The 25,234-nt window shown below is 40.5% G+C and overlaps 1 protein-coding gene across 2 annotated transcripts in view; it reads right to left on the reverse strand.

The window, feature by feature from the left end:
* Positions 1-24,226, reverse strand: part of BLMH (bleomycin hydrolase) — a 52,394-nt gene extending 28,168 nt beyond the window's left edge. Inside the window, exons 1-6 of one of the 2 annotated variants that reach the window (XM_040641097.1) lie at positions 24,067-24,225; positions 23,551-23,748; positions 19,877-19,986; positions 18,912-19,053; positions 17,793-17,881; positions 16,170-16,262 (exon numbers count right to left, since the gene is read on the reverse strand). In XM_040641097.1, coding sequence (XP_040497031.1) covers positions 16,170-16,262; positions 17,793-17,881; positions 18,912-19,053; positions 19,877-19,986; positions 23,551-23,748; positions 24,067-24,079 — 645 coding nt within the window. In that variant the 5' untranslated portion in view covers positions 24,080-24,225. Of the gene's footprint in view, positions 1-16,169; positions 16,263-17,792; positions 17,882-18,911; positions 19,054-19,876; positions 19,987-23,550; positions 23,749-24,066 lie in introns of both variants that reach the window. The other variant, XM_040641098.1, reaches the window with a different exon arrangement.
* Positions 24,227-25,234: the final 1,008 nt, after the last annotated feature.

A 25,234-nucleotide genomic window follows, 5' to 3' on the forward strand; every position in this document is an offset into this window, starting at 1 on the left:
AAGCTTAGTATCGGAACCAACCTGATAAAAAGGTGTTAAAACAGGGCCAAGGGAGTGGATTCAGGGAATATGGGCTTTCCAAAATGCTAGAAAGCTGAAGGCAGAGAGATCTATGTGTCAGTGACACCTGGGAACAGATTCTGCTTTTCTCTAACTTCCCAACACAATAATGAGGTGACCCTGCTGATTCTGAATACAGTTTAAAAAACAATGATATCAACAACAAAAAACCCAGGAGAATCCAATGTTTGCAATTATTCCCTTAAATACAGATTGTTAGAGAATGTTGTCTTAAAATTGTGACATGAGCCAAATATAAGAGGGGAGTGGTATGCCAAAAGTTGATCTTGGTGAAGGATTCACTGAGCTCCTTCCTTTGCACGCTTCGGGGAGTAAAGGAAGCTCTGCTGCCTCTTGTGGCCAGCTGGCTTCTATGGTTTCATATCCTTGGCTAATTAAAATTACTGGGAGTTTAAACCAATCTCACAATGTGGATATGCGCAGCTGGGGTCAGAAAGGCCCCAGTCGTATTTGCAGTTTATATCTGTTTTGTATTTATTGCCTATATTATTACCTATTATATGGCCTATAAGTACAGGATGTAAATTATAAAGAAGGGTTATGTCTCTCAAGTCTAATCCTGTGAAAAAAGGTCCATTTGAGTTGGTCTCTAAAAATATTGTATCCAATCAGAGAGATCTGTTCATTTTCAATGATTTGCTGAAGTCTAACATGGTGAATAATAAAATCAATAAATGGAATGAAAAAAGAAAAAAGGACACAGAAAGCGTCAAGCATGGAACATGGAACGTGTGGATCTCAATTTAAAGACAACTGATGTGGCACTGAGTCAATTCCCATACCCCTGGCTGAATGGGAGACAGACATCAAGTGGGAGGAGGAAGGGAGGATGCAATGGTTGAGCGTCAGTCACAAATCCTTACAAGGCTCAGAGCTTAAAGCATTCTACGGGTAGACATGGAATGGGGGAAACCATAGTATTGAGAAAGGTTAGAATGGAAAGGTGGTTCAAAGATAACAACCTAACCACTTGTAATGGAGCAAAACTGGCAGAGCTACAAGATTTCAGTGCTTAGAACCACTACAGAAGTGACAAAATCTTGGAATCTTCATTTGTATTTACAACACTGGGTTGTTGAAAGAGTGTACAATAAAGTCTAAAGCATTATAGAGATATTCGTTGCTTTCATTGTTATAAAAATGCAAAGCTACAGTGCCCTTAAGAAATCATCTGCTCCAACTTACTGATCAAGGAGTTAGGCTCAAAGGTAAAATGACCTATGATCACAGAGTACAAAGGCCACAAGGACACAAAAGTGCTAACAGGGGCGCCTGGGTAGCGCAGTCGTTAAAGCGTCTGCCTTCGGCTCAGGGCGTGATCCTGGCGTACCGGGATCGAGTCCCACATCAGGCTCCTCTGCTATGAGCCTGCTTCTTCCTCTCCCACTCCCCCTGCTGTGTTCCCTCTCTCGCTGGCTGTCTCTCTCTGTCAAATAAATAAATAAAATCTTTAAAAAAAAAAAAAAAAAAAAAAAAAAGAAAACAGCTGAACTTTGAAGAAAGTTCAGTGTGGTGGGTAAATAAGCTAGTTACAAGGGAAGGAGTAGGGACCTTGATGACTGCTGATATGCAGAGAGAAGAGAAGACAGCTCTCTACTGCTTCCTAGTGGGGAATGGAAGAAAGGCAACGATCTGTTAAAAAAAAAAAAAAAAAATTCAAGGGGCGCCTGGGTGGCGAAGTCGGTTAAGTGCCCATCTCTTGGTTTCAGCTCAGGTCCTGATCTCAGGATCCTGGGATCAAGCCCCGCATCGGGCTCTGCCTGCTTGAGACTCTCTCTCCCTCTCCCTCTGCTCCTCCCAGACCCCCTCCCTTTCTCTAAAATAAATAAATTTAAAAAATAATAAAAACCACCTGTGCCTGCAAAAGCAGGCAGAGGAAATACTTTCTGGAGGCATTAAATATATTTTCAGGCAGGGAAAGACATTAAGACATTAAAAAGTATACTTAAAAGGTATGTGCCCTTCTGCGATGTTAAATGAGCTCATAAGGAGAGCTGATAACTGTCAAATGATGATTTCGAGGCTACTTCTAGAGTGGTGTTTCAATCAAAGAAATAGTTAGAAATGCAGACTTTCTAGCTCTACCGAGACCTGAATCAATCTGCATTTTAATAAGCTCTCTAGGGCACTGGTGAGCACATTAAAGTTTGAGAGCACTACTTTAAACCACATCTATTCTTTCCCTCCTCCAAAACCTTATTATTTCTCATTTTTCTCATTTGCATTTGCTAGCCCTTTCCACACACTGGTTCCCTCACACTGCCCTACTGCCAAAAGACCTTCTCTCATACCTGCAAGCCCCCCACCTCAAGGTACCATGACATCACCTGATGTCCCCTCCACCTCGGCAAGTCCTGAGAGCCTCATTTCGGAAATATATTCCAAAACGGATTTACTTCTCTCCATCCTCACCCTCACCAACCTGGTCCCAATCACTATAACCTCTCATTTTCATGACCAGAAGAGCCTCCTACCTAGTCTCCCTACTTTCTCTCTTTGTTTTACTATCCATTCTCAAAACACTCAGTGGGATTTTTTTTTTTTTAACTGCCATGGTTACCTCACTGAGAATAAAATACAAACTCATTACCCTGGCTTGCAGGCTACATGTAAGCCAGTTCTCCTTTCGTCTATGAGACCCATTCCAACCATTCTCACTTTCTTTCCAAGCTCAAGCCACACTGCCTTCCTTTTTTCCTCAAAAATACCAAGCTCTCTCCCATCTTATGGCTTTTGCACTCACGGTCCCCTCTGTCTGGTATGCTCTGTATCCACATCTCTGCATGGCTGGTCTTCCTGTTACTCATGTCTCAGCTCAAATTTGACCTCAGAAAGGCTTTTCATGACCCCCTTATCAATCACTGTATTATTTGTTCGTCAAAGTACATATCACATTAGTTTCTTGTTCATTTACTGTGTATTGTCTGTCTCCCTCCACTAGTATGTAAAGCCCATGAGAGCAGGGACCATGTCTGTCTTGGACATCACTGTACTCCTAGCACTTAAAAATGCCTACTATTTAATAGGTACCCCATTAATACTTATGGAATTAATGACTATCAACTTTTTTCCTTCTCTTCACTGCCAAGCTTCTTGAAACTGCCTTGCTTTTCTTGCCATGGTCTGACTCCTCTCCATCTTGCAACTTCCCTTCTCCTTTCTACTGACACTATTCTACACACCCCTATCCAGGAAATCAGCAGCCTTTTCTCCATCCTCATATTCTCTGACCAGTCTGCAACATCTGACACTGATGACCAGTGCCTATGTCACAGCATAGTTCTGGCACTCACTTTTATGGAAATGGATATTTTCCAGAATTCTTTACTCAGATCTGTTCTATCCCCCTGCAGAGAGCAAGATGGAGTCATTCATGTCAAGTAGTGACATAAGCAGCCAAGGGTGTTGCAGCTCAGAGCGGATATTGCCCAAACCAGCCCAGGCTGACACACAGAACTGATAGCAGAATCAGAGGAAGCCTGCAAAAGGCCCACAACTGATTAACTCTAAAAATGGAGGATTTTTGCAGCAAACTGTCAGACCCTCCAGACGCTGACCCTTCCACATCTGACCAAATCAAAAAGGCAACTGCCACCAAGGCTCTGCCTTTTTTATCTCTGAACGTAACAGATTCTCCACTGCTTGAACATAAGGTGACCCTGACCAGGCCAAGGCCTCATCTCAACTGTGTGCCCATGGACTGACTTCGCATTTGTTGACTCCTTACGCTTGTTGTATCTTGCTTGCTGTGTTACTCTGCATTGTGCTCTGCCTTGTGTGATGTGTGTGAAGCCAAATTAAACATGCAGTGAAATGTCATTGAATTTGGAATTTTGAACCTGCTTTACAATTATTTTAATCTTGCTTTATGACTGAATAAAGTTGACACTGTGGAAAGACACAACTCGTGTGTTTTCATAACATGCTCACAACACCTTCTATTCTCCCTCAGGGATTTAAATCATCCCAAGGCTTCGGCCATTTGTACTATCATCACTATCAATTTTCTAGATCATTCCCTTTCCTGAGCTCCAGAATTGTTTCCATTGTTTCCAATCCATTTCCAACTAGACGGTGCCTTGGGACTAAGCACTTTATTTTATTTATTTATTTTTTTTAAAAGATTATTTATTTATTTATTTATTTGACAGAGATAGAGACAGCCAGTGAGAGAGGGGAACACAAGCAGGGGGAGTGGGAGAGGAAGAAGCAGGCTCATAGAGGAGGAGCCTGACGTGGGGCTCGAACCCGGAATGCCGGGATCACGCCCTGAGCCGAAGGCAGACGCTTTTAACCGCTGTGCCACCCAGGCGCCCCGGGACTAAGCACTTTGAAGCCAATGTTTCTCCTCTTCACAGCATCTCTGAAAATAGTTTCTCTGACTTGTATGAACCACAGCAGCATTCCCCCAGCTACCAGACTTAAAACCTTAACCTTATTCTTTTTAAATAAATTAATTTGAAAAAAATTTTTTAATTTGAATATAGTCGACACACAATGTTACATTAGTTTCAGATGTACGACATAGTGATTCAACATGTCTATATGCTAGGCTATTATGCTCATCGCAAGTGTAGCCACCACCTGTCACCACACAACATTGTTATAATACCATTGACTATATTCCCTACGCTGTACTTTTTATTCCCATGACTTATTCACTCCATAACTGGACACCTGTACTTCCCACTGACACTCTAGGCAAATCAGCCTACTCACTGCTCACCAAATCTGCCTTGAGCATATCTAGAATGCTTTTCACTCCAAACTCACTTCATTCAAAGAGCATCTCAAATGCAACTTTCTCTAGGAAGCCTTTCTTGATCCCCCAAGTAAGATGTACCAATTCCATCTTTGGAGTTAGATATGCTTGCGTATCTCTGAAGACATTTACTTTACTTCACTTTATATTACTTACTTTATTCCCCTACTAAACGTAAGTTACTTAACATGTATTATCTGCAACTCCTCCCATATAACAGGCTCTGAGGAATATCTGAGTGAATGCTGTGAGGTCCAGAATGTCTCACATACCAGTATGCCTCCCGGGGGCTACCATCAAAATAGAACCTTGGGCTGGCTGGACGCAAGTCTGACTCAGCAAGCAATGTGAACATTCTTTCAAGTCAGCAGTTGGGAGGATAAAAGTTTTTCATCTACTTTAAGAAGAAGAAAACATGTTCCCAGCCTATGATAGAAGAAATGCAGGTTTATTTTCACAAAAATTCTGATCCTCAACGGGCTAAAAAAGAAACATGTGACTTCAGATCCAATGAAGACATTTAGATGATAGTTCACAAAGTTAAGGAATAAAGGTCTTCATTACACTTGGTTTTCATGACAGATGATGTAAAATGTATTTAGCGTTGTAAGCAAACTGATACACAATTTATCTCCATTTTCACTAAGGATTTTATATTGTTTGGAGATGTGAAGTTTTCACTTCTGAAGGAATTCAATCAACTAACTTTCAGCTCCAGAATACTTAAAAGAGACTGCCTGAATTTAAATATTTAGTTCATATTACTTCAGAATTTTAACTATTAAAGAGAGTCTTTGGTTTAAGTACTTATTGAGGGAGGAGTTAAGATGGCGGAGGAGTAGGGGACCCCTTTTTCAGCCGGTCCCCCGAGTCGAGCTGGATAGGTACCAGACCAGCCTAAACAACCACGGAATCAGCCTGAGACGCAGGAAGACGCATCTGGATCTCTACAAATGAACATCTCCAGCGCTGAGTATTGAGGTACGAGAAACCAGCACAGATATCGAGGAAGAATCGCACGGAAAGGGGAGGGAGCCGCCGCGTTCGGGCGCTGGGAAGCGGCAGCCACCTGCACGGGGGAGCGGGCGGGATCGCGGACGGCACCCACGAAACAGCAGACTGAGACCGTGAGCCGGGTGCGCGCCACCAGGCATCTCGCGGAACACCGGAATCCCGGTGCGCTCACTGGATCCAGACTGAGACCGGGAGATCCGGGAGCGCGCGCGGGGCGGCTGGCGGCTGGCGGTGTTAGAAACACAAAGGACAGAGACGTGCCGGCCCTGGAAGTGAGGGCTGGGACGCCGGGTGTGGGGCGCACATCCCGGGACGCTGCAGGGTTGAGCAGCACCAACAGAAACAGAGTTAAAGTGGCCAGAACATTAGTAGAAAAAAGGAAGCACCTTCGGCTTAGGGCGTGATCCCGGCGTTCCGGAAAGGAGTCCCTCATCGGGCTCCTCCGCTGGGAGCCTGCTTCTTCCTCTCCCACTCCCCTGCTTCTGTTCCCTCTCTCGCTGGTTGGCTGCCACATAAATAAATAAATAAAATCTTTAAAGAAGAAGCCCACATCCCTAAGATCCCTATAAAACAAGGGGCACGGCCTGGGACCCAGTCAATAATTTGGGCTCTGGAAACCCCGCAACCTCTCTTCATCAGAATGACAAGAAGGAGAAGCCCCCCCCAGCAAAGAAAAGACAGTGAGTCTGTGGCCTCTGCCACAGAAATAATGGATATGGATGTAACCAAATTATCAGAAATGGAATTCAGAGTAACGATGGTCAAAATGATGAGTAGAATTGAAAAAACTATTAACGAAAAGGTTACTGAGAATATAGAATCCCTAAGGACAGAAATGAGAGCGAATCTGACAGAAATTAAAAATTCTATGAGCCAAATGCAGGCAAAACTAGAGGCTCTGACGGCCAGGGTCGCAGAAGCAGAGGAACGGGTTAGTGAATTGGAGGATGGGTTAATAGAGGAAAAAATGAAAATAGAAGATGGTCTTAAAAAAATCCACGCCCACGAATGTAGGTTACGGGAGATTACTGACTCAATGAAACGATCCAATGTTAGAATCATCGGCATCCCCGAGGGGGTGGAGAAAAACAGAGGTCTAGAAGAGATATTTGAACAAATTGTAGCTGAAAACTTCCCTAATCTAGCAAGGGAAACAAACATTCGTGTCCAAGAGGCAGAGAGGACCCCTCCCAAGCTCAACCACGACAAACCTACGCCACGTCACGTCATAGTGCAATTCGCAAATATTAGATGCAAGGATACAGTATTGAAAGCGGCCAGGGCAAAGAAATTTCTCACGTACCAAGGCAAAAGCATCAGAATTACGTCAGACCTGTCTACACAGACCTGGAATGAGAGAAAGGGTTGGGGGAGCATATTTAAAGCTCTTTCAGAGAAAAACATGCAGCCAAGGATCCTTTATCCAGCAAGGCTGTCATTCAGAATTGATGGAGAAATAAAGACATTTCAGAATCGCCAGTCACTAACCAATTTTGTAACCACGAAACCAGCCCTACAGGAGATATTACGGGGGGTTCTATAAAAGTAAAAAGGCCCCAAGAGTGATACAGAACAGAAAGTCACAGCCAATACAAACAAAGACTTTACTGGCAACATGGCAACATTAAAATCATATCTCTCAGTAATCAGTCTTAATGTAAATGGTTTGAACCATCCCATAAAACGCCACAGGGTTGCAGATTGGATAAAAAGAAATGACCCATCCATTTGCTGTCTACAAGAGACTCATTTCGAACCCAAAGATGCATTCAGACTGAGAGTAAGGGGATGGAGTACCATCTTTCACGCAAATGGACCTCAAAAGAAAGCTGGGGTAGCAATTCTCATATCAGATAAATTGGATTTTAAACTACAGACTATAGTTAGAGATGCAGAAGGGCACTATATTATTCTTAAGGGAAGTATTCAACAAGTGGATATGACAATTATAAATATATATGCCCCCAACAGGGGAGCAGCAAGATACACAAGCCAACTCTTAACCAGAATAAAGAGACATATAAATAAAAATACATTAATAGTAGGGGACCTCAACACTCCACTCTCAGAAATAGACAGAACACCCTGGCAAAAACTAAGCAAAGAATCAAAGGCTTTGAATGCCATACTCGACGAGTTGGACCTCATAGATATATATAGAACACTACACCCCAGAACCAAAGAATACTCATTCTATTCTAATGCCCATGGAACATTCTCAAGAATAGACCATGTTCTGGGACACAAAACAGGTCTCAACCGATACCAAAAGATTGAAATTATCCCCTGCATATTCTCAGACCACAACGCTCTGAAATTGGAACTCAACCACAAGGAAAAATTTGGAAGAAACTCAAACACTTGGAGACTAAGAACCATCCTGCTCAGGAATGACTCGATAAACCAGGAAATCAAAAATCAAATTAAACAATTTATGGAGACCAATGAGAATGAAAATACAACAGTCCAAAACCTATGGGATACTGCAAAGGCAGTCCTAAGGGGGAAATACATAGCCATCCAAGCCTCACTCAAAAGAATAGAAAAATCTAAAATGCAGTTTTTATATTCTCACCTCAAGAAGCTGGAACAGCAACAGAGGGACAGGCCTAATCCACGCACGAGGAAGCAGTTGACCAAAATTAGAGCTGAAATCAATCAAGCAGAAACCAGAAGTACAGTAGAGCAGATCAACAGGACTAGAAGCTGGTTCTTTGAGAGAATCAATAAAATTGACAGACCACTGGCAAGACTTATCCAAAAGAAAAGAGAAAGGACCCAGATTATTAAAATTATGAATGAAAAAGGAGAGGTCACGACGAACACCATTGAAATTGGAAGGATTATTAGAAATTTTTATCAACAGCTATATGCCAATAAACTAAGCAATCTGGAAGAGATGGAATCCTTCCTGGAAACCTATAAACTACCAAGATTGAAACCGGAAGAAATTGATTCCTTAAACAGGCCAATTAATTATGAAGAAATTGAGTCAGTGATAAACAACCTTCCAAATAACAAAACTCCAGGCCCGGACGGTTTTCCTGGGGAATTCTACCAAACATTCAAAGAAGAAATAATACCTATTCTCCTAAAGCTATTTCAAAAAATAGAAACAGAAGGAAAGCTACCAAACTCATTCTATGAGGCCAATATTACCTTGATCCCCAAACCAGGCAAAGACCCCCTCAAAAAGGAGAATTACAGACCGATTTCCCTAATGAATATGGACGCCAAAATCCTCAACAAGATACTTGCTAATAGAATCCAACAGTACATTAAAAGGATTATCCATCACGATCAAGTGGGATTCATACCTGGGATGCAAGCGTGGTTCAATATTCGCAAATCAATCAGCGTGATACATCATATCAACAAGAAAAGACTCAGGAACCATATGATCCTCTCAATCGATGCCGAAAAAGCATTTGACAAAATACAGCATCCTTTCCTGATTAAAACCCTTCAGAGTGTAGGAATAGAAGGTACATTTCTCAATCTCATAAAAGCCATCTATGAAAAGCCTACTGCAAATATTATTCTCAATGGGGAAAAGCTGGAAGCCTTTCCCTTAAGATCAGGAACTCGACAAGGATGCCCACTCTCGCCACTATTATTCAACATAGTACTAGAAGTCCTTGCAACAGCAATCAGACGACAAAAAGGGATCAAAGGTATTCAAATTGGCAAAGAAGAAGTCAAAATGTCTCTCTTTGCAGATGACATGATACTCTATATGGAAAACCCAAAAGAAGCCACTCCCAAACTATTAGAAGTTATAGAGCAATTCAGTAACGTGGCGGGATACAAAATCAATGCTCAGAAATCAGTTGCATTTCTATACACGAATAACGAGACCGAAGAAAGAGAAATTAGGGAATCCATCCCATTTACAATAGCACCAAAAACCATACGTTACCTTGGAATTAACTTAACCAGAGACGTAAAGGACCTATATTCTAGAAACTATAAATCACTCTTGAAAGACATTGAGGAAGACATAAAAAGATGGAAAGATATTCCATGCTCATGGATTGGAAGAATTAACATAGTTAAAATGTCCATGCTACCCAGAGCAATCTACACTTTCAATGCTATCCCGATCAAAATACCGAGGACATTTTTCAAAGAACTGGAACAAATAGTCCTTAAATTTGTATGGAAACAGAAAAGGCCCCGAATCTCCAAGGAACTGTTGAAAAGGAAAAACAAAGCTGGGGGCATCACAATGCCGGATTTCGAGCTGTACTACAAAGCTGTGATCACAAAGACAGCATGGTACTGGCACAAAAACAGACACATAGACCAATGGAACAGAATAGAGAGCCCAGAAATGGACCCTCGGCTCTTTGGGCAACTAATATTTGATAAAGCAGGAAAAAACATCCGGTGGGAAAAAGACAGTCTCTTCAATAAATGGTGCTGGGAAAATTGGACAGCTACATGCAAAAGAATGAAACTTGACCACTCTCTCACACCATACACAAAAATAAACTCCAAATGGATGAAAGACCTCGATGTGAGACAGGAATCCATCAAAATTCTAGAGGAGAACATAGGCAGCAACCTCTACGACATCGGCCAAAGCAACCTTTTTCATGACACATCCCCAAAGGCAAGAGAAACAAAAGATAAAATGAATTTATGGGACTTCATCAAGATTAAAAGTTTCTGCACAGCCAAGGAAACAGTCAGAAAAACTAAGAGGCAGCCCACGGAATGGGAGAATATATTTGCAAATGACACTACAGATAAAGGACTGGTATCCAAGATCTACAAAGAACTTCTCAAACTCAATACACGAGAAACAAATAAACAAATCAAAAAATGGGCAGAAGATATGAACAGACACTTTTCCAATGAAGACATACAAATGGCTAACAGACACATGAAAAAATGTTCAAAATCATTAGCCATCAAGGAAATTCAAATCAAAACCACACTGAGATACCACCTTACGCCAGTTAGAATGGCAAAAATAGACAAGGCAAGAAACAACAATTGTTGGAGAGGATGTGGAGAAAGGGGATCCCTCCTACATTGTTGGTGGGAATGCAAGTTGGTACAGCCACTCTGGAAAACAGTGTGGAGGTCCCTTAAAAAGTTAAAAATTGAGCTACCCTATGATCCAGCCATTGCACTACTGGGTATTTACCCCAAAGATACAGACGTAGTGAAGAGAAGGGCCATATGCACCCCAATGTTCATAGCAGCAATGTGCACAATAGCTAAATTGTGGAAGGAGCCGAGATGCCCTTCAACAGATGACTGGATTAAGAAGTTGTGGTCCATATATACAATGGAATATTACTCAGCTATCAGAAAGAACAAGTTCTCAACATTTGCTACAACATGGACGGCACTGGAGGAGATAATGCTAAGTGAAATAAGTCAAGCAGAGAAAGACAACTATCATATGATTTCTCTCATCTATGGAACATAAGAACTAGGATGATCGGTAGGGGAAGAAAGGGATAAAGAAAGGGGGGGTAATCAGAAGGGGGAATGAAACATGAGAGACTATGGACTATGAGAAACAAACTGAGGGCCTCAGAGGGGAGGGGGGTGGGGGAATGGGATAGGCTGGTGATGGGTAGTAAGGAGGGCACGTATTGCATGGTGCACTGGGTGTTATACGCAACTAATGAATCATCGAGCCTTACATCGGAACCGGGGATGTACTGTATGGTGACTAACATAATATAATAAAAAATCATTAAAAAAAAATAAAATAAATAAAATAAAATAGGCTGCAGAAAAAAAAAAGTACTTATTGATTTTCCTGATTATATCTCTTTAGTAAAAGCAGAAATATAATAGGTAAACATTATCTCTTCCCTTTAAGAACTAACCTGAGGTTAGTCCCTTATTCAATCTCAGAGATGTCCTCCAAGGCTATCAAAAGAATAATTCCCTTTCCTCATCCAGAATCCAAAAGAGAAGACCATACTAGAAAATGTTATTTCTTCACAGCATTGGATCTTAACCGGAATCATCTGATAAGCTTTTAAAAGTACAGATGCCTTAATTAGACAGATGCCAAAACAAAATTAGCCAGGAAAACAATAAGAGAAGAATGAGATGGGACTAGCCGCATAATATTTGTGTGGCTAATTTATTATCTAATAATTAGATAATATTATCTAAAATTCTAATTATCTAAATATTATCTAATTTGTGCGGTAAGTAGCTCCAGCAACTAAAATACAGAGTTATTGGCAAATGAATAAACAAACCAACAGAACAGAACTGAAAGCCCTGAGGCTTTAGAGTGATAGAAATGGCATCAAATTAAGGGGTAGGAAGTTAGACCCATACCTCATACTCTACGCCAGGATAAATTCTAAATGGATTAGAGAGTCAAATATAAAAATCAAAACCTTATAAGTATTAGAAGAAACATGGAAGAATGAATTCTTTCATAATTACAGAAAAGCCTTTCTAATTAAAAACTATAAAAGATTTCAAATTTGACTATATATAAGTAAAAAATTCTGCATAACAAAAAAAAGCATATCATACATAGATAAACAGCAGACTAAGGAAAAAAATGCAATTCCTATCAAAAAGGGCTAAGGTAAGGAGTACCTAGAAATTATAAAAGAGAAGAAAAACAAGTTTAAAGATATGAACAGACAGTTCCCAGAGATGATGCTCAGCCCCCCCACTCAAAGAAAATGTAAATTAAAACTACAATGAGATACTTTCCCTATCAGAGTGTTTATCTATCAACTGTTTACCTATCAGACTGGTCAGTATCCAGTTGTTTGATAAATATATTGCCTTGATAAAACTAATGGAAAACAGCTTCTATCAGATATTGCTGATGACAGTATAAACTGGTATAATCCCCAGAGAAGGTAATCTGGAATTACATTATTGAAATGACAAATGAATATTTTCTCTGACTCAAAAATTCTACTTCTTTGGGGCACCTGGTTGGCTCAGTCGGTAAAATATGCAACTCTTGATCTCAGGGTCATGAGTTCAAGCCCACACTGGGCGTAGTAAAGCTTACTTTAAAAAAAAATTCTACTTCGGGGAGCCTAGGTGGCTCAGCCGGTTAAGTGTCCAACTCTTGATCTCAGCTCAGGTCTTGATTTCAGGGTTGTGCATTGGGCTCCATGCTGGGTGTGGAGCCTACTTAAAAAAAAAATTCTACTTCTAGAAATGTACCTATATGTACACAAGCATATATGCAAAATGATGTAAGTACAAGATTAATTACTATATTTTTAATAGAAACTTGAAAATAATCAGAAATGTCCATTACTAAAGACCAAATAAATCAATTATGGTACATTTATACAACAGAATTCTATGCAAATATTTTTTTAAATGCAGAAATTCTTTATGTATCAATATAGAAAGGTTACCAAGACATTTTAAGTTAAAAAAACAAAACACTGTGCAGAACAATATGAGTAATATACTAACATCTCTGCAAAAAAAGGGGGAGGAAAATAATATAAATTTATATTGGATTATAAAAAAAGTTTCTGGAAAGGTAACTAACAACTAATATAATAACAAACTAATAAAACTGGTTGGGGGATACATGAGAACTAGAAGGATGGAGAACAGGATGGGAAGAAGACTTTTCACTGTATACCTTTCTATACTTTTGATATTTAGAAAATGTTTCTTATTCAAAGATGTCTTTAAAATAAAAAATAAAAATACAGATTATTAGGTTCGTCTCAGGGAAACTAATCTTGCACATCTGGAGCAAGCCTAGGCCTATTTTCCATTTTTAAGAGCAGAGCCACTGCTACAGAATTTAAGCAAATCATAATGGCTTCCTATCTCTTTTCACGGCATAGGTAAATATTGTTTCTAGTTTTTGTTTATTGTTTTGTTTTTAACAGCATGTTGAGAGAATACATTAATAATCCCAAGATCTGGAGGCTAAAAAAAAAAAAAGAGTAGACCCACTGAGAAAACATTGCAGTAGAGGTGACTATATGTTTCCAAAATCGATCTGTCTGGTCTGTCATCACAACAAGCAACCTGCACTTCTCTAAATAATGCCTTTAGTACAAACACATTTCATTCAAAGCTATCTGAGCTTCATGGCTGTTGATTTAGTCATTATTTTGATGTGCCTACAAGGCTAGGCAAATCATAGGTACTAATTTGTGGCTTTAAAACCATAGCTAGACTCTTCATTACCAAAGAGTCAGGATCAATAAAGAGGGGTTTAGGGGACTGTAAAAATCTAAAGACCTACCACACAGAATTCTGTAGTCAACAGTTTCGGCAGTATCATTAGGTAAATAATCTTATAAAACATCCATACTCAGGACTCAGTAAGGTGGTGTTTTACTATTTTTCTGAGGTAGGAGCAGGGAAGGAAAAATATATGAAATATACCTGCCCTAATTCATATCAGCCAATTCCAGAGTCAGGACATGGATCTTAGAGACAACATTTGAAAAATCATTAAAGCAAACAACAAAAGCCAACAGGATGCTTATGATTTGCAAGAAATATTATCTAGGCTCTTTTCCATAACTGTTTACAGAACTTTCATCCTTACTATACCCTATCACTTTACTATAATCATAAATGAAGGCAGATTATGTAGGAAATATGGCCTCAACAAGAGAAGATCATTCCAAGCTGGAAGGAAGAGAACCAACACTTACTGGACAACTGCTATGTGCCAAGCACCATGCCTTGCATTCTTATATTTAATTCCTTATTTGATCCCAACAAAAATCCAACGAGGAATATATTTTAAATCCCAAACTGAATCTCAGATGGGCTAAGCATATTACCCCAAATCAAAGAGCTGTAAGTGATAAAGCCAAAACTGAAATTCATGTCTAACTCCAAAGACTATATTTTTCTACCACATTCAGATACCTCTCTTAAATAGGAATTCTTAGAAAAAAGAGGTAGATAGAAGACAATTTAAATGCATTTGGCAAAATGAAACCCCTGCATTCAATCCACTCAAAGAATATTTAAGAAACAGGGTCGCCTGGGTGGCTCAGTCAGTAAGGTGTCCTCCTCTTGGTTTTAGCTCAGGTCATGTCAGGGTTGTAAGACTGAACTCCATGTCAGGCTCCACGCCCAGCGCTGAGTCTGCTTGAGATTCTCTCTCTCAAATACATCAATAAATCTTAAAAAAAGAAAAAAAAAAAACAGAAAGAAAAGAAAAGAAACAGCTACCGTGTTAAGCACTGAGCTGGACACGTTATACCTGAACAGACCTGAGAGCTTAAGGAACCTGTCCCAGGTCACACACCTGTTAAATAATGAGAAGACGAGCACTCAGACAGTCTGACTCCAGAGACCATGCTCTCAACTACAGCTTACTGGCTCTCTGAAATTCAAAGGAAAACACGAGTGAAGCATTAAGTTTGTCTATGGCGGTGAAAGGAAGCAGTTAGTTGCCTGGTTCCTAGTAATGGGGCCCACTGGATGAAAAAGGGAAATATTTTTTCTTTTCCCAAAGTAATTCATACTTTCATACATATTCATCTGTATTATGTATACTCTTAAGTAATAAAGATCAACTGCCTTGATAATAAATATCACCACCTAATATTTGCTTAACGCTTAGTTTTCCAAAATGTTTTTACATACATTATGTAAGTGATATAACCATCAATAGCTTCCCATCTTTATTCCTACAAAATAAAGCCAAAAGTTCTGGCCACTACCTAAGATCCCTCACAGCTCTGCCTCCTAGCTTTATTTGCTACCAATCACACACAAGATGTCATGTTTCTCTATTCTCCGAGGATTCTCTGAGGACACTATTCTCTGAGGATTCTACCTCTGTTGATGCCACTACACATGCAATTCCCTTTGTCTGGAATGGTCTTCCCAATTATCCATCTGATAAATTCCTATTGCTTTTTAAGAGCTGGTTCAAATATCTTCCCCACAAAACCTTCAGCTCACTGAATTAGTTACTCCCTCCTCTAGGATCACCAAATCCTTTTTTACACAACTGTGACATAGGATTTACCATAACTACTCATGTGTTTCTTTTTCCAAGAGACCGAACACTTTGTAGAGACTATGTCTTTCTCTTTTTTGTATCCCTAGTGCCGAAGTCCTAGCAGGTCAATATTTATGAAATGAATAAAAGAATGAATTATATAGAACACCAAACTGAGAATTAGAAGACGTTAAGTGCAAGTCCCATATTAAAATACAAAGTTTACACCTCAGTTTCTTCAGCCATAAAGTAATTTTCAGTTCAATTCTACATTTACTGCAATGACTATGGTTCCAGATGGAACTACTCTGAGAGCTCTTTAGAACGATCACAAAAAATCCAAATAATTGATATTACCTCCTCCATCATGACATCTTGTGTGGCTGAGATTTCTCCTTTGGTCGCTCCACTATGTACCATGTTCCGTAGTCGTATACAGAATTCTCTCATCTATGAAAGAAACTTATTCAGTACTACAAATAGATAACCCAACTTCAACTGTAAATGAGCCTAGTAGACCAGTACTAGTTCTTTTGAAGTATAACTAAGCCAAGACCTAGGGCAAAGTTCATAAAAACATGTATGTTTTTCCTCAACCAGTCCACTTAAACACATAGCTAAAAACTTTCCATAAGGGGAAAAAAAACATGGCTTATTCCCAAAGAATTCTAGATGGAACTGCTCCCGCTCTGCAACTGATGATACCCTCTGTGACAGTATGTGCCCGGCTATGGGGAAAACATCTGCTTCCATAACGCTTATCACCCCTAGGAAAAGCGGGAGACTTAAGATGATTACGCCACTAAGTCACTCTAGTAGATTTTTATTTAGAATTTTACTGGTTGTTCACTTCTTCTTCTTTGCCAAATTATTATAATATACAATGGCTATGCCAAACCTAGTTTTCATTTTTGTTTTCAATTTTGAAAGTACTAAGATAAAGGTGAGTCTTAAATCTAACCACAGTGCTCTAAAAAGGATCTTGCTCTCCTCTAAAATGAAATCCAATGATATACTATTCAGGATCTTTTAACCTGTGGATAAGAATTCTGTGTTTCCTGGGTGGAAAATAACCTACTTCTAATATTGGGGAAACGCATCTATAGCTTATTTTAAAATGTAATCTTTCTCCCAGGGGTGACAAATCCAATTTCAGCCTTGTAGATCAAGAGAGTAGATTCTGGCAACTCCCAGTTCTCAAAAAAGATGTCTGGCTGGTAGAGCAGCGTCCCTATAAGATTTATAATCCTCCTTGGGGTGCCTGGCTGGCTTAGTCAGTATAGGATGCAACTCTTGATCTGGGGTTTGTGAGTTCAATCTCCACACTGGGTGGCGAGTATATATATATATATATATATATATATATATATATATATATATATATATATATATATATATATATATATATATATATATATATATATATATATATATATATATATGTATATATATATATCTCACCTTGGGAAAATGGGTTATGTAGAGAAAGAGAATGATTCACTAAGATAACTGAAGCAATAAAAAGCAGTTCAGTGACTACATCAAATCTTTAGTGGGTGGATAAACGACACTGATGTGGTTTGCGGACGCCTCAGCACTCTGCATACTCTTTAAGAAAGTCTCACAAGTAGTTCTCCCCCTGTTTTACTAGAGCATAAAGCTCTCCCAGCCCACCTGCACTAGAACCCAGTGGGCTTATGGTCCATATTAAGCATGGGACATTCTTTCCTCAGTACCCATGAGAAAATACTTAAATCAAAAGAAATAAAAGTAGAAGGTTTTTAAAAAGAAAAAAAAACCCTCTAATCTCAATTATTTTTAAAGTTAATATGTAGCTGCATTGCCTTTGATAGACACCGAGTAGCTACCTTGTACATAAGCTGTGTACACTGAAATGCCCTGGAATCCCCCTGGAAAATCAGTTAAGAGTTTTAAGGTAAGTACACTAAATTCACTCCCACCCTGCTCCATATGTTGCACCTTGTGATTCAGAATATCATTCATCCTTCTGGTTGCCTCTGTTGTATAAGATTCAGGGAAGCACTTCTTAGGGACAACACCGTATTTTTCTAAAAGAAAACACATTTTGGTGTTCAATAAGGTAAAAGCATACTCCAGCACTAGAAACTATGGCAAAAATAGCAATTGCTTTAAAGAACAGGCCACAGGGCACCCGGCTGGCTCAGTCGTTAAGCGTCTGCCTTTGGGTCAGATCATGATCCCAGGATCCTGGGACTGAGCCCTGCATCAGGCTCCCTGCTCAGCAAGAAGCCTGCTTCTTCCTCTTCCACTCCCCCTGACTATGTTCCCTCTCTCACTGTCTCTGTGTCAAACAAATAAATAACATCTTAAAAAAAAAAAAAAAAAAAAAAGAACAGGCCATATTTTGCTGGTCTAAATCAGAAAACTAAACAATCTTATGTTTCATATTAATAAACAGGTCATTTAATCTGCATATTTATCAACAGATCTAAGAATGAATTCTGTTCCTTTTATCTATAATACTTTGTAAAGTGCTCAGGACGATGAGATTTTCCCAAAAGACACCACTTTTTTGAACAAGGATATTTTTTTTTTAAAGATTTTATTTATTTATTCGACAGAGATAGAGACAGCCAGCGAGAGAGGGAATACAAGCAGGGGGAGTGGGAGAGGAAGAAGCAGGCTCACAGCGGAGGAGCCTGATGTGGGGCTTGAGCCCATAAAGCCGGGATCACGCCCTGAGCCGAAGGCAGACGCTTAACTGCTGTGCCACCCAGGAGCCCCTGAACAAGGATATTTTTTAAAAGTTGCAGTTTCAATATGTGTCTTGATTACATTGATGGACAAGAGATAAGCTTTCTCGTAGAAAGTTAGTTCTACTTAATACAACCGTTTCTTCTCCAGCCAACTCTTCACAGTATCTATCTCCTTACCTCTCATTTAAGAAAGGTACTTAAAAGGTGAGGGTGTGAGATAAAGGTTCTTAGAGCTAACTGTATACCCTTCTGGGAGACTAATTCTACTCTGTACATAACCACCAAAGAAATGGCCCATGACCAACTACAGAGCCTTGCTCGATCATGCTGAGTTTCTGTTCCATTAGAGAAATGATCTTACCAACAATATTGACAAGCATATCCCACTGTCCACCATCATTTGCAGGATTCATAAGCAAATACTGCACCAGCCTACCATCCTCAGGCTCCTTTTTCTGGGCTGTGTCCACAAAAGCATTTAAGAAGAAATAACAACGTTCAACCTAGATAAGAGAAGTTAAATAAAATTAAAGGAAAAGAGAGCTAAAATACTTCTATTGGCATTAGCAACACAACAGGAGTCTTGGGCCTACCACAGACCCACCATAGTAGGTATTTTTAAACTGAAGTTGGTAATTCAATATCAGTATCTGGCTTCGTTAGAATATTTAAAGTTTCTTCTTATATTTCTGTAGATACATTCCAATAGTTTACCCAAAACAATGCACTGCTTTATTTTGAAACAAAATCTAGAGTCTTAATCGGTAAGAGTCTTAATCAGTAAACATTTAGAGTCTTAATTTAGAGTCTTAATCTATAAAATTTAGAGTCTTAATCAGTAAACATCTAATGAACACTTAAATGTAACCAGTAAACATCTAATGAACACTTATATGATATACATTTTAAAAATTAAAAAATGAAATAAAATTATTTACTGTTTTTCAAATAAGTACTACCCAGAGATGGGAAATTAGGTCCTAGAAAGACCAAATAACCTAAATAAAGATGATAAAAGGAGAAATTATTAAAAACAAAGTAAAAAACAACTTTTTTTCAAAATAAAAAATTTTAAGTAAGTTAAGAAACAAAGAAGCAGTAGGTGAGTCAGTGAGTAGACTTATTATTTCATTGCAAAAAGTAGCCACCTACCAACCAAAAGCAGTTCTGCCTTTGAAGAGTCAACCTTTGATACTTTGCAAATCAGAATAAGTGGCATCCCATCTATAATGGAAGGCAAACTACAACTGGAAAAGCAAGAAATGAAGAGATAGTCCCTACCAAGGTTGATACTGAAATGAGAATCTTGCAAGATCAGTCCCCTACCTTGTCCCAGAAAAAGAGATAAGATTGACTAAACTCAAATTCTTCAATATTTAATTTTTTCATGAATGGAAGTCTCATAACATTCAGACAAGAAAAGATCCAGCATCGCCCTGAAACAAGAAAGCAAACCAAGAAATTAGGCTGAGTGTTCACATAGATTACATTGTCCTATCCCTGTTTCCCAAAACTAAATGCTTGAACAATTTAAAACTAAATCAGAAAGAACAGAAAGATTTAAACAACAACAAAACAAGAAAGGTAGGAATTAGTATTTGAAATATATATGCAAAGGCTTAACATCCTTAACATATGAAAAAAAATTTTACGTATTACTTAAAGAATCCAATACAAATCACCTAAGAAAATCACATTAGAGAAAGAAATATTGCTAGAAAGACATGAGCAGAGATCATGAATAGATCATTTAATGGCCAAAAAAGACACAAACGGCAAAGAAACATTTTTTTGAAGTTCATCATAAGACACCTGTTAGGTGGGGATACATTATTTTTTTTAACTGATTATGCCCAATATTAGGATGGATTTGGGAAATAGCCTTATTATACAGTCTGGATAGAGATCTAAACAGGTACAAAATATCTGAGAGCAATCTGGCAATATATGACAAAAGCTTTAAAAAGACCCTACCCTTTAATCTGGAACATAGTATATGCTTCAATATAAGATGACCCTAACATAAGTCAATCCCCATTCTCCCAAAGAGAATTAAAAAGAAAAAGTTGTTAGGATGCCTGGCTGGCTCAATCAGTAGAGCATGCGACTCCTCATCTCAAGGTTGTGAGTTCCAGCCCCGCGTTGGGTGCAGAGACTACTTAAGCAAATAAAATCTTTAGGGGTGCCTGGGTGGCTTAGGTGGGTAAGCATCTGACTCTTGATTTTGGCTCAGGTCATGATCTCACTGTGAGACAGAGCCCCGTATTGGGCTCTGCACTGGGTGTGGAGCCTGCTTGGGGTTCTCTCTCTCTCTCTCTCTCCTGCTGCCCCTGTCCCGTGCCCCCCTTCCCCTGCACAGGTGCACTATCTCCGGCTCAAAAAAAATCAAATCAAATCAAATCAAATCTTTAGGGAAAAAAAGAAAAAGAAAAAGCTGTTCAGTTAACTGGATCATACAGACATTGAAATATATATATGATATAGTAAATGTCCACCTACAACATTTAGTAATTTAAATACATAGATATTGAAAATCATGTTAACATTAATAAATTGATGTAGCATTGTTTTTTCCACTTTCATATATGTCATTTTCACAGTAATTCACTCTTCACTTCCATCTTGGTATCAGTGCTTTTGCCATCATTAGACCCACTCTTACAATCAGAATACATCATCCTTCTTCCATCTAGTATGTCTGAGTCACAGCAATGTTTTGAACCCATGCATGATGCTGTCCCTGAAAACTATGCCAGTGTCAATTATACAATCATATTCTTCACTTGTCTCGTAAACAGATAATCACAAACTCTACAATATCACCACTTCCTGTACGATTTAAGTGATTGTTAGCCTATTTGTAACGATATCCAACACTTCCATGTGAGGTCCTATCCTAGGAATATACTATGTTCAAATTTTTCACCTTTTCAAAAAACTGATTCAATCAAATGATCTCTATAGCATCCAAAACTAGCACAGATTGAAGTCACTTCAGAGTAAAGTGCTTGCCAAATTGTATTTTACTTCAAAATAAATTAACCAAGAGTGCTCATTATAAGGATCTTTGTTAAGTCTTCAAACATAGGGTAACTCTCTCTTTCCTAAAGGAAAATTCAGAGGGAAAAACCTTGACTTTTACTTGGGCATAACTTCTTTACTGCTATGAACTTACGTTCTTGCTATATTGGTAAGTGAAAAAGGTATATAGGTTACCTAACAATACGTAAGGTACCCACCTATAGTAAACACACACACACAGAATAAAGATCTGACAGAAAAAATATATACTTGTTGGTATTTTGCAAATATTCTACATTGAAAAACAAAAATTTTGTGGGGCACCTGGGTGGCTCAGTTGGTTAGGTGGCCCAGCTCTTGATTTCGACTCAGGCCATGATCTCAGGTCCTGGGATCGAGCCCATGGCAGGCTCCACACTTAAGAGGGGAGTCTGCTTGAGGATTCTCTTTCCCTCTCCTTCTGCCCTCCCCCTCCTCATGCGTCCCCCCCAAATAAATCTTAAAAAAAAACAATTTTGTAACAAGAAAAAACAATTAAAAATAAGTAACTATAGTGGTTTTTGAAAGTCACTAATGACTTAGCTCATCTTTACCTTGAGTTTGTCTGGATGCCACCTCTCTCATATATATTATTTCCCAGCAAAGAAAATCTGGATGAACCGTTAATGTGAAAACTGCACGAAAATAAGCTACACACCTCATGTGCTACTTGTATCTGTTGTACATAAAAGTGATACTACAGAATATATAAGACCTGATCTATTCCAGAGGCACATTCCCAGGCTTTTCCCTAAGACGTCACTGCAATCTGGACTGTGTAGGACCACTGTGACATTACTAACTGGATCATTTGTAGCCTGACAGTCCACACCATCCCAAGCACTTCCTAATACGGCAAAACAGTAATTATGGCAAGGTCATGGCTTTTTTTCCCTTAACATTTAAAAATCAATTTTACTGAGGTATAATTTACACACAATAAAATACATCCATATGAAATGTACACTTTGAGTTCGGACTGGCTCTCAACAAGGACTGATCTGCTTTCCGTCAAAATAGACTGGGAGTAGGGTGCCTGGGTGGCTCAGTTGGTTAAGCCTCTGCCTTTGGCTCAGGTCCTGATCCCAGCGTCCTGGGATCGAGCCCTGCATAGGGCTCCAGCCCGGCATTGGGCTCCTTGCTCAGCGGGGAGCTTGCTTCTCCCTCTCCTGCTCCCCCTGCTTGTGCTCTCTCTCTCTCAAATAAATAAGTAAAATCTTAAAAAATATATATACTGGGAATAATTTTTAAATGAACACACTTTAAAAAGTTCTTTTATTACGATTTTGTTATAAGAAGGTCCTCCTTATTTAGATTCCTGGATAACCAATCTTTCACTGTAGCTGTTTTTCTGACAGTGGTGCTAGACAACAAAACAAGAGCTCTTGACCAGTAAGGCACGAGAACTGAGTATTTTTCTGTATTACAAACTGGTCTACCCGTGAGAAGTGAGTCCATTAGCACATCTGCTCAAACTGCAACCAAAAAGCCTATTTAAAAATAACATTTGATGATATTTTGATACAATTACATTGTGTCTTTTCCATTTCATATATTTGTGTATGGCCTTCAGGGTAAGAACGTTATGGGGAGTTTTGCAGAGCAGGAACATTTTTGCATGGTCCACTTTGTACCAAGAAAACATATATACAAGACACCGGGCGACGTCACCTAACTTCAGGACAGAATATAGTGATTTACATCCAAACAGAAGACCATGGACTTGTCACTTCAATGCTCAAAGGAGATACACTACCACAGAGGACCAAAATAAGTTCCAAGGTAATGTGCTTGAACCTGACTTTCCCTGTGCCTGTTCTCTGGAAATTTACTTCAAGTTCTTTCAACACGAACTTCTACTCAAGACCACTCTTAAGACATCAAAATGGGACACTGTCAGGAAGGTCAAGCAAAGCGTGCAAGGAGTTGTAAGACCTCACCTGAGCTCTTCTGGTTGGTGACCGGCTTGCCTTCCTGAGTCACCGCGTGCTGGAACACATGCTGAGCACCCTGGACCGTGGCCCTCTTCAGACAGATGTCCAGCAGGTCGTGGGTGGTCCCGACATTCTGGGCAAGTACGAATTGAGGGTCGGAATTCAGTTTCTGAATCAGAGCAGCTACCTTCTCCGAATTCAGTCCTGTTGGAAGACCAAATGGTATCTGTAACACCAAAAGGAGGCTGAAGAGGGCTGATCCCGGACTCCCGCTGCTCGGCTCTAACTTCGGAAGACAGACCATCCGGAGATGACCCTTGCGGCGGAAAAGCCCTTTACCGGCGACCTCCCCCCAGTGCTGTCTCCCTCCAAGACCGCTCCAGCCCGCCCAGAAAGCTCCATTCCCGCCATGGCTCCCGGTCCCAGGCCCGGTTCTCCCCGCCGCCGGGCCTCCGGGGCCCAGCTGAGCAACCCCCAGAGACGACCCCGCTAGGGCCTCGGCGGGGAAGAGCGGCGTCTCACCCGCGTTGTTCATGGTTGGCCACACAGCCCGGCTGGGGAACGGTAGTTTCGGGGTTCTCAGGGGGAGCACCGGGGTTACACGGCGGCTCGCTGCCTCCGCTGCCTGACCTGCCACTCGCAGCCCGAGCGCCGGAAAGAGGGAACCGGCTCGGTGGCGGCGGAGGGCTGAGGCCCAGAGAAACGGGGTCCGCGGAGGGACAAAACTCCCCCTCGCGTTGCTGAGTCAGCGCCGTCTGGGCTGGCCCCGCCCGGGGGAGGGCCGACCGGGCGGGCTCACGGCGCGCTCCGTCCCGCCCGCGCCCCTGCCCCACCTCCGCGCGGCCCCGGGTGGGCCCACGCGACGCCCGCGCCCCGGCCCCCTGGGTTCCCGCTGCCTAGCTACCGGGGTGGCCGGGCGGTTCCGTGCCGCCCCAGAGCCCGTATTACTCTGGCCTTGGGGACTGGACCCAAGAAGCCTTTCCAGAAGCCTAAAGGGCGCTCGAGGCAATAGGGCGGAGCTGAGGGGCTGCATAATTAAGCGCAGGCTTAGGATGGGTTGACTCGTCTCTCACACACACACACACACACACACACACACACTAAGCCATTACACACGCGGGCGCGCACACACACACACACACGCACACGCACACACACACACAGTGTTCCCAAAGGCTCTTCCTATAGGCATCCTTTGCTGACCATTCACTGCATTTTCCATGGCAACTTGTTGCTTGAGTTCTAGTTAGAACCAAGTTCTCGTATTTGAGGGAAAATTGGAAGCAAGCTCTTTCCCACCCACTCAGAAGCTACTACCACGGTTCTACAAATACACATCTGCTCGTTTCAAGAAAACTACCCACTCTGGGCTTCACGGAGTCAGTGAGTGTTTCCTGCTTAGGCCAGCATGTACTGTGGGCTTAACTAAGGGGAATGACGGAGGTCAGTCCGACGCATCAGCACTGTGTTGCTAGGCCCTCTACAACACCTGCACGTGAGCGCCCCTGTTCTCTCTGCGGGCTTTTAAGATAACTCAGCGGTGTTTGAAGGTTTGAGATTTCGAAGCCCTTCCGTGTTGTTTTTCGTGCTCTGAAATCTCAACCTTTAATGAGATGTTGGGATGAGACCCACAGATGATAAAGCAAATACAAATGTATCTGCCTTATTGAAAATCCCTTCTGCTACTCAG

This window comes from Ursus maritimus, unplaced genomic scaffold (genome assembly GCF_017311325.1).
Source record: "Ursus maritimus isolate PB19 unplaced genomic scaffold, ASM1731132v1 scaffold_24, whole genome shotgun sequence".
Classification (NCBI taxonomy): domain Eukaryota; kingdom Metazoa; phylum Chordata; class Mammalia; order Carnivora; family Ursidae; genus Ursus; species Ursus maritimus.